At 39.0% G+C, this 13,773-nt stretch overlaps 1 protein-coding gene across 5 annotated transcripts in view; it reads left to right on the forward strand.

Moving 5' to 3' along the window:
• The window catches only part of ENTPD6 (ectonucleoside triphosphate diphosphohydrolase 6), a 55,941-nt gene extending 53,878 nt beyond the window's left edge, over positions 1-2,063 (forward strand). For all 5 annotated transcript variants that reach the window (XM_069075533.1, XM_069075532.1, XM_069075534.1 and 2 more), the window contains one exon: positions 199-2,063. In XM_069075533.1, the coding sequence (XP_068931634.1) occupies positions 199-297 (99 nt within the window). In that variant the 3' untranslated portion in view covers positions 298-2,063. The remainder of the gene's footprint in view (positions 1-198) is intronic.
• Positions 2,064-13,773: the final 11,710 nt, after the last annotated feature.

The following is a 13,773-nucleotide window of genomic DNA, read 5'->3' on the forward strand; positions in this document are numbered from 1 at the left end:
TTAAGTGATTTGCCCAGGATCATGCCAGCTAGCAAGTGTCAGAAGTGGGATTTGAACCTGGGTCTTCATGAGGCCAAGTCCAGCACTCTATCCACTATACCACGGTTTTTATTAACATGACTGTTAACCACACTCTTTTAAACATGATCTTTATCCATGCTCTTTAACATAATCTTTCTCTCTTTTTTTTTCTTTAAGCTGGCTCGGAAGATTGATGACATCGAAACCAGTTGGGCTCTAGGAGCCACTTTTCACTACATTGATTCACTCAACAGACAACAGAACAAAGTCTCATAGTGCCTGAGACCTTATTATGAGCCTTATTTTGGAGAACATTGCCAGGCCCTTTTGAGCAGAGACCTTGAGCACCTTAATGAGGGGTCCGTGATATTATTCTGGAAGTTTTTCCACAAGCGTTGTTGCTACAGTCTCCATGAGAACCTGACACCTTTGTGGAATTTATGTGACTCTATCTTCTATTGAATGGCATTTGGGAACAGTTTGGTGAATAGCCAAGTAAATATTTCCCAATTGTGTTAATTAAATCTTAATTTATTATGATTTGATTTTTAACAAAGACTTCACTATTTATGTTTTGGACAGTGTCTGTTGGTGCATTGTGTTGCCTTTTCAGTGCTAACCCTTGGGACACCTGCATTGACGTTAATGTGTGGACAATAGACTGCTTTGTTTTATTCAGTCCAGAATGCATTTTTAGTCCAGTTTTGAAGGTGTGTTAATTGTGCAGTGTCCATACAACCTATACTTGATGGCAAGGCAGACTTCTGTAGCTCCTCTAGAGGAGCATGAGTGACCTAGGCATTTTTCGTTTACTTAAAGGATCGTTTTGTCTTTCATTAGTTTTATGTGGACAGAAGAGTAATGTGATCTAAGTTTAGGCCAGTTTTCTTCAGTTAGTAGATGACAGCCGCCTTCACAGCTGGCCATAAAGTTGTGAAAAGGAGAACGCACTGACAAATCCCCATGTATTTCAGCATTTCTAGTACTATGAAGCCCCTCTCTTGTGGCACATAGGTTATTTCCATCCCATACTTCTATTCCTCTTTGCCCTTACCCTCTCCATCCACTCCTAGGAGAAGTTAGTGAAGAGATTACATATAACTTGGTGGGGTTTGTCTTCCCTTTGAGTTAACAAAGTGAAAATTAATCCTCAGTAGGATAGACTAATCCTAAGAGTGGTCTGCAGTGAACCTTAGAATTGAAAATGTTTATCTCTTTATGTATATTCAAATTCAGTTTTTCCGGAGACCTGCCCTGCTAAATGTTTTACAGGGTTTGGTTTTGGATTTAATTCTTTCTTCACCAGAAGAATTGTCACTGTGATTACAAACACTTATCCTGTCTCCAGCAAAGCATAGAAAATGGTAGAATTTCATCTTCATCTTATGTGCCACTGGCTACAAAAAACTAAATTATGAGCATCAATGTATATAAGTCTTTTTTTTTTTTCCAAAAATTTTTCCTTTGAAGGATCACTGAGTTTCCTGACTTTCCAAGCGTCCCTCCCCCTCCTCTGGGCATTGTCTTCCTCGTCCAAATGAATGTATTGCTGCATTGAGCCAGGTTTGCAGCCAAGCTGGGTTGGTAACTGGAACAGTGTCAGTGCTATAGGGAGATGAAGTGAAATGTTTTGAAGTATCAGACACTGACTTTGTGAAAATTTTTCTATTCCATCTGAAACTGGACTCAAGTTCCCAGAATTTCCTCTCCACTCTTTTTGAAGTTACAGACAGACTGTAGGATATTTATTAACACGCAGTGGCATTTTAGGAACTAATACTAGTACTAGTATTGCTAGTATTAGGTACTAATTCACCTCAGTGAACTCCAAGAGTCTGACTGTAAACTACCTCCGTGGTGCTGTCTCCATATATTAGCTACCTACAGTCTATGGTGGAGGAGACACCATTCTTTTTCTGCCAAAACATCATTTAGGTACTCATCGGTCATTTCCTAAAAACCATCTGTGTCCATAAATACCTGAAACAGCTAAGTGTTGTATGTTTCCCCAAAATAAAAAAGTTTACAGCTGTCATCTTTAACTCTTTGTGTGCTTGATGAGTGAATATACAAAAAGGCTTTCTCTCTCTGAGCAGACTTTAAAAGATACGGTCATTAAATGTCTGGTCTGATTAATCTTGTATTGTCATGAGCAAAAACAAGTCTTAGGAGCTGGAAGCATCTGGGTAGCCCAGTCGAGAGTGTGTTGGCCTTAGAGTCAGGAAGACTAGGGTTCTTATGTGGCCTCAGACACATACTAGCTTTGGGCCCCCGGGCAAGTCACTCAACCTCTATCCACCTCCGTTTCCTTAGCTGTAAAATGAGGATAACAATACCAGCACTTGCCTCCCAGGGTGGTTGTGAGGATCAAACGAGATGATATTTGTAAAGCACTTGGCACAGTGCCTGGCACTTGGTAGGCTCTCTATAAATGCTTATTTCCTTCTTCATGAATGAGCTATGCCCATGGTGCAGGAGACATAGGGAGGGGAGTTCAGTGAGTGGCAACAGTCCAAAACAGGGAAGGACTCTATGCTGACAGCCAAGGCGATTGGGAACTCTGGTCCCAACTCCACTGATGGTCAGCAAGTCCTTTAAGTTGTTATCCCCCGTTTACACATGAGAACACTGAGTCATTATACTCTATCTCCTAGATTTTCTATAAAGATTAAAGCATATGCTGGATGCTTATTAATAAGTATTTGTCAAATAAAATGATACCTGTTAAAATCACCTGTAAGAAGTAAAAACTGCTTTATAAACTCCATAAATCTGAAAGCATAAGACTAGAGTACCTAGGTAAAGACAAAAGGAAACAAAATTGAAATTATGTTGTTAGTAAAGTATGCTGTAAGCTACCTGGCCAGATTTTCATGTGATTGCTACTTTTCCAGTGCCTATCCCAAAACTGGCAGAGAGCCAAAATATATTGGTATGAGGCTTTAAGTACAAGGCCTCTAGTAGAAAATTCATTCAGCTAAAAGGTGGGCATTTGATAAATCCACTCAATTTGCCTAGTTGGATGCTATAACAATGAAGAGAAATGCAACTTTAGATTTCATTCTCTTCACTAGTGAAATGATTGGTGAAATGAAAGCTAGGTTGATGCTCAGTATATCCTGCTTGAAGTGCAGGTTTTCCTGAAAGTATTTTTATCCCCATTTGGGCAGGTAGGTGGTACTGTGAATAGAACACTGGGCCTAGAGTCGGGGAGACTCATCTTCCTGAGTTCAAATCTGACCTTAGACACTAGCTGTGTGATCCTGGACAAGTCACTTAACCCTGTTTGTATTAAGTTTCCTCTATAAAATGACATGGGGAAGGAAATGGCAAACCACTACCGTATCTTTGCCAAGAAAACCTCCAAATGAGGACATGAAGAGTTGGACACAAATGAAAAACAATTAAACAACACAAAAATCATCCCCCTTTAACTGCTTACAGAAGTTTAGTAATACGCAAGATCAATCATCTTGAAAGGGGCAAAGGGGGAACCTCACACAAGCACAGCTCTTCCAAGTCCAGCCTTCTTTACATTGTACCATGTTATCATTTAAAAAAAAATTGCTATCATCTTAAACTTCTTAATAGCCAGGGAAGAAGAGTTTATAGTCCAGATATTAGTTTATAGTTATAGTTTATAGTCTAGATATTAGAAAAACATATGAAAGTTCAGAGAAAAGTTAGGCAGGATGTGTATTAAAAATTAACTTCTGGAATTTCGAGGGCAGAGTCAAGATGGTGGAGTAGAAACAGGACTTCCACAGGACTCTGGCTTCCACCTCCCCCAATTCATGTAAAAGGGGACTCTGAACAAACTTTGGAGCTACAGAAACCACAAAATGACACAGAGATGCTAACATCCCACTGAGGGTTGAGACAGCCCAGCAGTCCAGCAGGAATCGGCCAGCACAGCGCTCTGGGAGGTTTTAGCCCCAGGGCGGGCCTGACCAACCACTGGCTGGAGGGACTTCAAATCACCAGCAGCTGTGGTGGTTTCCAGAATTATCAACACATAGATGTGAAGGACAAAGTAAGAGATCAGTGCAGTGTGGACTTTGGGATCCAGCAATTGGGAATGTGGTCAGCCTTTGCCCCCGGGCGAGAAGCTGCTGAGGCGCTGGGGGCCTGCAGCGGCCCCCACGTGGCAGCTTCAGCTCCTGGCCTACAGAGTGTAGGGGGACCAAGTGACCAGTCTGAGGGGTAATCGCTCTTGCTTTAACCTGCTTGCATCTGGATTGTGGTCTAGGGTGGAGGTCCTGGGGTATGTGACCAGCTTGCCAGAGAATGTGTGGAGGCTTAAGAGAGGTCACCCAACTAATACTTCCAGCAGCTGAGAAAACCCCAGCAATTGAGACAAAGCTCCCCTGTCTGGTAGTAGAGTCCTACTGTGGCAAAAAAAAATCAAAAGTCAAGTAATTGAGTGGCAACATGAACAGGAAGAGGAAGCAAAATAAACAGCAACCCAACTTTACACTCCTATTTTGGCAACAAAAAGGATCAAAGCATGGAACAGGAGAAAGACAGTGAAGTCAGAACTCCTGCACCAAAAGCTTCAAAGAAAAATATGATCTGGTTACAGGCCATAGAGGACCTTAAGAAGCAAATAAGAAAAGTGGAGGAAAAATTGGGAAGAGAAATGAGAACAATGAAAGAAAATTACGAAATGAGAGTCAACAGCCTGACTGAGTAAAATAACACCTTAAAAAATAGACTAACTCAAACGGCAAAAGAGGCTCAAAAAGGCAATGAGGAGAAGAATGCCTTAAAAAGCCGAATTTGCCAGATGGAAAAAGAATCTCAAAAGCCTACTGAAGAGAATCATTCCTTTAGAATTAGATTGAAGCAAATGGAAGCTTGTGACTATGAGAAATCAAGATGCTGTTAAGCAGATCCAAACAAATGAAAGAATAGAAGGCAATGTGAAATATCTCATGGAAAAAACCACTGACCTGGAAAATAGATCCAGGAGAGGTAATTGAAAAATTATTGGACTACCTAAAAGCCATGATCAAAGAAAGAACCTAGAAATCACCCTCCAAGAAATTCTCAAGGAAAACTGCCCTGCTGTTTTAGAACCAGAGGGCAAAATAGAGGTTGAAAGAATCCACCGATCACCTCCTGAAAAAGATCCCAAAAAGAAAACTCCTAGGAATATTATAGCCAGGTTCTGAAATTCCCAGATAAAGGAGAGAATATTACAAGCAGCCAGGAAGAAACAATTTAAATATTGTGGAAACACAATCAAGATAACAGGATCTGGCAGCTTCTACAATGAGGGATTGAAGGGCTTAGAATATGATATTCTGGAGGTCAAAGGAGCTGGGATTAAAACCAAGAATCACCTACCCAGCAAAACTGAGTATCATGTTTCAGAGGAAAATATGGTCATTCAGTGGAATAGAGGACTTTTGAGTATTCTTGATGAAAAAACCAGAGTTGAATAGAAAATTTGACATTCAGATACAAGAAGTAAGAGAAGCATGAGAAGGTAAATAGGGAAAAATCATAAGGAACTTATCAAAGTTGAACTATTTACATTCCTACATGGAAAAACAATAATTGTAACTGATGAAACTTTTCTCAGTATGAAAATAGTTGAAGGGAATAGAACTATATATAGGAGGGTATATGGGCATATGAATACATATGTGAATGTGTTTATATATGTTTACAGGTATACATACATAGAGGGCACAGGACCAATTTAATAAGAAAGGATGATACTTAAAAGGTGAAATTAAGGAATGAGAGAGGAATATAATGAGAGGAGATGGGGAGAGACAGAATGGGGTAAACTATCTCATATAGAAGAGGCAAGGGAAAACTTACAGTGAAGGGGAAGAACAGGAAGGCAAAAGGGAATGGGTCAACCTTATTCTCATTGAATTTGGCTCAGGGAGGGAATGACATATACAGGAGAGTAGGGGGGAAGGGGATGATGAAAGGGAGAGGGGGGTGGGGAGGGAAGCTGGAAGCATCCACTTTTGAAAAGGAACAGGATCAAAGTAGAGAATAGAACAAGTGGGAGGTGGGATAGGAGGGAGGGAAATATAGGCAGTCTTTTACAATATATCTACTATGGTAATGTTTTACATAGCTACACATGTACAACATATACTGAATTGCTTATCTTCCCAGTAAGGGTGGGTGACAAGGGAGGAAGGGAATGAATCTGGAATTCAAAGTTTTAAAATCAAATGTTTAAATATATACTATTATTAATGCTATTTTACATGCAATTGGGAAATAAGATATACAGGCACTGAGGCATAGAGATCCACAATGCCCTACTGGAAAAGTCGAAGGGGATATGGGAGAGAGCAGATTGGAGAAGGGGATATCCTGTGGGACCACTATTTGGGGGCGGTGGGCAGGGGAAAATGGGGAGAAAATTTGTAACTCAAAATCTGGCGGAAATGAATGATGTAAACCAGAAGTTAATAAAGCATTTGGAAAAGAAATTTAAAAAAAAAAAAGAAAAGAAAACTCAAAAAAAAGAAGGAAGGGAAAAAGAATAACCAGGGAAGGGGATAGTGGAGGGAAAAATAGAAGTACAATGAGGAAAATTATCTTGAATAATTGGAGTGTACAAGAAGAAGTCTATACAAATGAGAAGGAAGTGGGAAGAGTGGACAACACTTGAACTTCACTCTCATCTGAACTGCTTAAAAGAGGGAAGAGTATACAGTTGAGTACAGAAATGTATTTCATTTGACAAGGAGAGACAGGATGAAAAAAGGAAAAGGGAGGAGGACTAAGAGAGAAGGCAGATTAAGGGAGGGATTATTTATAAGTAAAATAAACTCAAGATGTCCAAAAATATAGCAGCTCTTTTTACAGTGAAAAAGAATTGGAAAAATATGTCTATCAATTGAAGAATGACTTAAGAAGATGTGGTATATGAATGTGATGGAATACTGTGGTGTAAAAATGATTTAGGACTTGATTTCAGAGAAACTTGGAAAGACTTGGATAAGGTGATGCAGAGTGAATTGAGCAGAATTTGGAAAACGTTTTATGCAATTAACATTGTGAAGACAATTTTTGAAAGACTTGGGAACTCTGATCAACACAATGACCACAATTCCAGGCATCTCATAATGAAACACACTACCCATATCCTAATAGACAGGGGGCTAAGAGTTCAGATTAAGATATTCTGGATATGGTCATGGGGTATATTTGTTTTGTTTTGTTTACATGTTTGTAACAGGGATTTTGGTTTTCTTGCTTTCTCAATTGGCAGGGAGAGAGGAGGGAGAAAATGAGGAGTTTCATTAAAAAATAAAATTTTATTTATAAATTTAAAAAAATTAACTTTTGACAACATAACAAGTGATCCAATGAAGGGGCAAAGAAAGGAGGCACCTAAATAAACTTTGGTTGCACAGAAAGTTCTCTGATCTCTGATTTTTTAAAGGGTACCAAGAAAATTACTTCAATACCTCCTCCTAACATGGAAGTAACAGGCTCTCAAAGGCTGTGGTAGCAGTGGGTAAACTCTGCCAAGTACTACCAAGGTCTAAAGTCTTTGATGACAATCTTGGTGATAATCTATTGTCCAAGGACTAGCTTAACCAAGTATGGAGCTCCCCATCACCACAGGATTAACCAGTAGATAATTCTTTGGCCACAGATACCCATAAAAATGCAATATGGCCTTCTGTCCTTTGCAACCACCTGCCACTTCAAGACAAAAAGTAGAACAACCTCTGCCCTTCAGGAAGCTTACATTCTAATGAGGAAGATCACATGTACATACATAGATATATACAAAAAACAGCAGATACAAGCTAAACCCACATGGGAAGGCACTAAATGTTGGGGAGACCAGGAAAGACCTCAGGCAGAAGGTGATGATTGAACTTAGTCTTGAAGGAGTTAGAGATTTCAAGAGAGAGATGAAAGAGTATATCCCCATCTTGGAACACTGCAATGTCACAGAGAGGAGATGAATTGTCCTAGTAAGGAATGGTAAGGGTAGTATTGGCAGGCAATAGAGCATGAGGAGGAGAGTTATATATAATAAGTATGGAAAGAGGCTGGAACCAGGTTGAGAAGAGCTCTAAATGCCATATGGAGGAGTTTATACTGGTAGAGGTAAAAGGGAGAAATAGCTTATTAATAAGGGGAAAGCGGGTGACAATAGACCTTTAGAAAAAACCACTTTGGTGGCTATGTGGAAGATGGATTGGAGTGGAGAAAGATTTAAGGCAAGGAGATTTGAAGATTTGAGGCAATTAGAAGACTCTTATGCTAGTTCAGGGGAAAAAAAAGTTATTAGGGCCTGAACTAGGGTGGTGACTGTGTGGAAAGTATGCATTAGAGCTAAATCCTACCCTCTACGTTCTTACCCACCATATCTAATGCCAAGGCCTGTTGATTTTATCTTCTTAACATCCCTAGTAGATGGCTCCTTTTCTCTTCTGACCTACCACCACCATGATAGTGTAGACTCTCTACACCTCACATCTGGATTAGTGCAATAGCCTGCTGGTGGGTCTCTCTGCCACAGGTTTCTTCCCACTCCAGTCCATCCTCCATTCAGCTGCCAAAGTGATCTTCCCAAAGCACAGGTCTCACCAAGTCACTCCCCTACTCAATAAACTAACTCCATGACTCCCTATCACCTTCGGGATCAAATATAAAAATTCTTTTTGGCTTTCAAAACCTAGACCCACCCCCATCTTTCCAGTCTTCTTACACCTAACAAACCCCACTCCCACTCCATTCCCCCCCACCACCACCACCACACACACACATACCCTTCCATCCAGGACACCAGCCTCCTTGCCATTCCTCAAACAAGACACTGGGCATTTTCACGGGCTTTGCCGCATGCATAGAATGTCCTCCCCCCTCATCTCCACCTCCTGGTTTCCCTTCAAGTTCCAATTTAAATCCTACCTTCCACAGTAGTCCTTTCCCAGCCCCTCCTAATTCTAGTGCCCTCCCTCCGTCAGGTATATCTAATTTGTCCTGTATGTTGCTTGTTTATAAATAGTTATTTGGGCGTTGTCTTCCCATTGAACTGTGAGCTCCCTGAGGGCAGAGACTGTCTTTTGTCTTTTCATCCCTAGTGCTTGGCATAGTGCCTGGCACATAGTAAGCACTTAATAAATATGTATTGACTAATTGATTAGGACAAAACAGCTTAAAGGCTTTTCTCCAACAAGGTCCCTCCTACACAGTTTTTAACATCATTCAGGAATCCATGAAAGATGCCACTTATATATAATTTTTGTCAGGAAGTCTTGAGTATCAAATGAGGAATAAAACAAGGAGATGTATGTTTGCTTAGCACTGTGCCTGGCATAGAGTGGATATTTAATAAATGTTGATTGATTGATTGATTGATTGCCAGAGGTGTTCACCAGTGTTGGGGAGGAAGTCTTATGCAGAATCCAAGTAGAAGGAGATATCCCATAGACATGAAACTATTCCAGATGTTCTTATTTACAAATGATATTATGCAGCAGGTCTGCTCACTGAGAATTACCTTTATTCAGAAGAGATTCACCTTGGAACCAGAAGAACCAAGTGGATAAGAAATATCTACTGTCCAAATTATGACACACAGTTGGATGAACAGTCTGAATTAGTCCTTCAATATTTCTGTCTTGGAAAGACATTATAAGTACAAAATAAACTAGGCCCAGAATTAAGTATGAAGATTTGAGGCTGTATTGTACACAGGAAACTGCGTGGTATTTCTAATCCCTGACTTGTTCTGGACGTCAAAGCCCAGCTATTTGATAATAATATCCCTCTGGTGATGCTGTTTGACTGTGAATTGTACAATGTTTTGACCTCAAAAGAAATCAGAATTTTAAGGACAACAAATGTATTTGTATTATGGATGTAAGCAGACTAGTATATGGCTAAGTACATCACTGGGGATTTAGAAGACTAAAAAAGAAGGTGATCCAGAAATGTAGCAAGAATAAGTAAAAACAGGGGCGGCCAGGTAGCACAGCGAGTAAGAGCACCGGCTCCACTGTCAGGATGACCTGGAGATTGAATCCTGGGCTCAGACACTTAGCACCCACCCAGAAACACCTGGCCATGTAACCTTGAGCAAGTTACTTAACCCCAATTGTTTAGGGGCGGCCAGGTGGCTCAGAGAGTAAGAGCACAGGCTCCAGTGTCCGGATGACCTGGATCAAATCCAGGCTCAGATACTCAGCACCACACCCAGAAATAACTGGCTGTGTAACCTTGAGCAAGTTACTTAACCCCGATTGCTTTAAAAAAAAAAAAAGAGGATAAGTAAAAACTGATAGGTAGACTGAGTGATACCCTGGTATCCATGAAATATTAAAAGAAGACAGAAGCCTTCAATACTTTGAGTAGCTTCTCTGGGAGATTTATGGAAAGTCATAGATAAGAATGTAAGATGATAAAATCTGAATGTACCTATGGAGAGAGCACCTCCCACATCAATAAAGTCATGAATTTGTCAAAGGAAGTACTGAAGATGGAAGCATAACTGCATAAGGACAAATACAATGGAACTGGCACGGAACTTCAAGACTTGTTTTAGGAAGAATAAAGTCCAGAAAGTTGAGATTTCTAAAAAAAAATCTGGGACAATGAAAAAGGGCTTTAAAAGATATGCTTAGAGGAAGGAGAATAAGAAGAGGCACCCCCATTGTTTGGAGACAGATAGTGTGCTGATTAGAGATAACCAAAAAAAAAAGCAGAACTTCTTAATCTCTGTTTCCACTTTTGTCTCTTTATTAAAGAAAATTACATTCAAACCCTAAAAGAATAGAACAAACATGATTAAGAGAAAACTGTATCCTGAGATAGATGGGAATGGGACAGTTAATAAGAAAGTGCCTAGCTGGTGGAGGTTTTTTTTTTTGTAGTTTTTTTTTTAATTTAAATACAAAATAAGAAAAGAAAAAACTTTTCCATGTGCACAACAGAACATGAGAGGCTTCAAAATATACAGCAATAAATTTCCATTCCAAGAAAGCCTATATAATAAATACTACGCAAGGTGTTGAGAGCTGTCGATCTTTTCCTTGCCTCCTTTTAAGTTTTCTTTTATTCTGTACTGTGCACTTTTTACATTGTTCTTGTTTCTTCTTTCCTCCCCCCCAAGACTACAATTAAACATGATATATACATATATAAAAATAATATATATGTGCATATACATACATGTGTTTGTAATGTATATGTATGTAGACATACATATATACACATAATGCATATGTAGGCGCATGCACAAAATTATACATATATACACATTCATACATATACCTGTATATACATACATTTACACATACATATACTTAGATATCTATAATCATACTCATATATAGGCATATACATTCATATGCTTCTATATAAGATGGTACTCTACTGGGGTGGCTAGGTGGTGCAGTGAATAGAGCACCAGTCCTGGAGTCAGGAGGACCTGAGTTCAAATCCAGACTCAGACACTTAACACAAAAAACTAGCCATGTGACCTTGGGCAAGTCACTTAACCCCAATTGCCCTCCAAAAAGGAAAAAAAAAAAGACTTCTACTTATTTGTCATATGTTTCTCTGAGGATCTTTCATAAGTCCAAATCTTTCCATATTTTTCTAAATCCACCAACTCTTCATTTCCTACACCACAGCAACATTCCAGCATTATACTGACTAGGTTGTTTTAAACAGTCCAAAACAACATTGATACATATGGCTGACACCTAGGTTAATTTCCCTATTTTTCTCTTTTGATTAAATCTATTTTAGCCCTAACTTTGTCCAAGATCATGATTACCACTCCTGCTCCTTTTTCCCTAACAAATTCTACTCCTGATCTTTATTTTATGTTTGTACATATCTCTTAATTCCTGTCCCTCCTGACTCCCCTACTTTACTTCTACCTGCTGCCTTGTCCTATTACTTAACCTACCTCCTTTCCAAGGATCCCTCACTTATCCGCCCATTCCCATTAATCTAAACACCCTTCTATACCCCCCTTTATAACCTCTCACCCTCCCCTCTGAAGATCCTTCCTTTATCCTCTCCCCTTCCCTATTCCCTTAGCATATTTTATTTCTTTCTGAATTTAGAAGATATATATATATATATATATATATGTATATGTATTGTTCCCTCTTGAACCCATTCCCAATGAAAGCAGGTTTCCACAACTACCATCCCTCCTCCCCCAACTAATTCCTCTGTGTTGGTTCTTCCTCTCACACCTCATTTGTATAAGATAATTACTCTTTTTAGCTGTTCCTAAATGGTTTTACTTTTAAAATCATATCATACTTAGGCCTACCCCAGTCTTTCTTATGAACTACCCAATTACTAATAAAAATTGTAGACTCATGTTTTACATTTCCTCATAAAAACAGTAAACAGTCTGTCCTTATTGAGTCCCTTGTAATTAGTCTTTGGCATGTACCTTATATTTCTCTTGGCTCATGTGTGTCAAATCTTCTATTATGTTCAGGTTTGTTTGTGTTTTTTAAGCAAAATCCTGAAAGTCTGACAATTCATTAAATGTCCATTTTTTTCATTCAGGATTATGCTTAGCCTTGCTTGATATGATGTTTTTGGCCAGAACCCCAGTTCTTTTGCTCTTAGATATATAATGTTTTAAGACCTGTAATCTTTTAATGTCACTGCTACTAGGTCTTGTGTGATTCTAATTGTGGCACCACCATATTTAAATTGTTTTTTTTTCTTTTTGCACATAATATTTTATCCTTGAGTTTGGGGTTTTTCAGAATTTGACTATGATATTCCTGTGACTTTTCCTTGTACGATCTCTTTCAGATGGTGATTGATGGATTTTTTCTATTTCTACTTTCACCTCTTGTTCTAATGCTTCAGAACAATTTTTCTTTATTATAATATTGTATCAAGATTCTTTTTTTGATCATAGCTTTTAGGCAGTCTGATTACTCTTATGTTTTTTCTTCTTGATGTGTTCTTCGAATCAGTTGTTTTTCTTTTTCTTTCTTTTTTTTTTCTTTGGAGGGGGGAAGGTAGGGCAATTGAGTTAAGTGACTTGCCCAAGGTCACACAGCTAGTTTGTGTTAAGTGTCTGAGGCCGGATTTGAACTCAGGTCCTCCTGACTCCAGGGCCGGTACTCTATTCACTGCACCACCTACCACCCCAATAAGTTGTTTTTCTTATGAGATGTTTCATATTCTCTTCTATTTTTTCATTCTTCATATTTTATTATTTCTTGGTCTTTTATGATTTCACTGGCTTCCTCTTGCCCAATTCTGATTTTCAAGGAGTCGTTTTCTTCCGTAAGATTCTGGATCTCTTCTTCTAATTGGTTGACTTTCTTTTCATAATCTAATTGTTTTTCTTGGATTGGTCTTATTTTTTCTTTTAGTTTTTCCTCAATCTCTCATTTGATTTTCTGTGAATTATTTTTGGGCAGATGACCATTTGACATTACTCTTTGGGATAAAAGAGGGTTTCTTTGCTTCGGTATCCTCCTCTGAAAATGAACCCTTGTTTTCTTTATTTTCATAGTAACTTTCTATGGTTGGATCTTTCTCCTTTGCCTGTTTTTTCTTTGTCTTTTTATAGCAGTTTTTTTTTTAATCACCTTTAGTCCTGGGGTATGAGGTATGGTACCTCTGTCCTCAGATCCTCCTTCAGTTCTCCTCTCTGACCTGAAATCAAAACTGAGTTCTCCAGCCTCCAGTAACTGCCCATAGCCAACAGTGCTCTGCCCCACTGCTTCTGCACTCTCCAGGTATATGCTGATTCCTTCT

This window comes from Petaurus breviceps, unplaced genomic scaffold (genome assembly GCF_028583685.1).
Source record: "Petaurus breviceps papuanus isolate PSGF00001 unplaced genomic scaffold, PetGlider_PUasm1.0 90919, whole genome shotgun sequence".
Taxonomy (NCBI): Eukaryota; Metazoa; Chordata; class Mammalia; order Diprotodontia; family Petauridae; genus Petaurus; species Petaurus breviceps.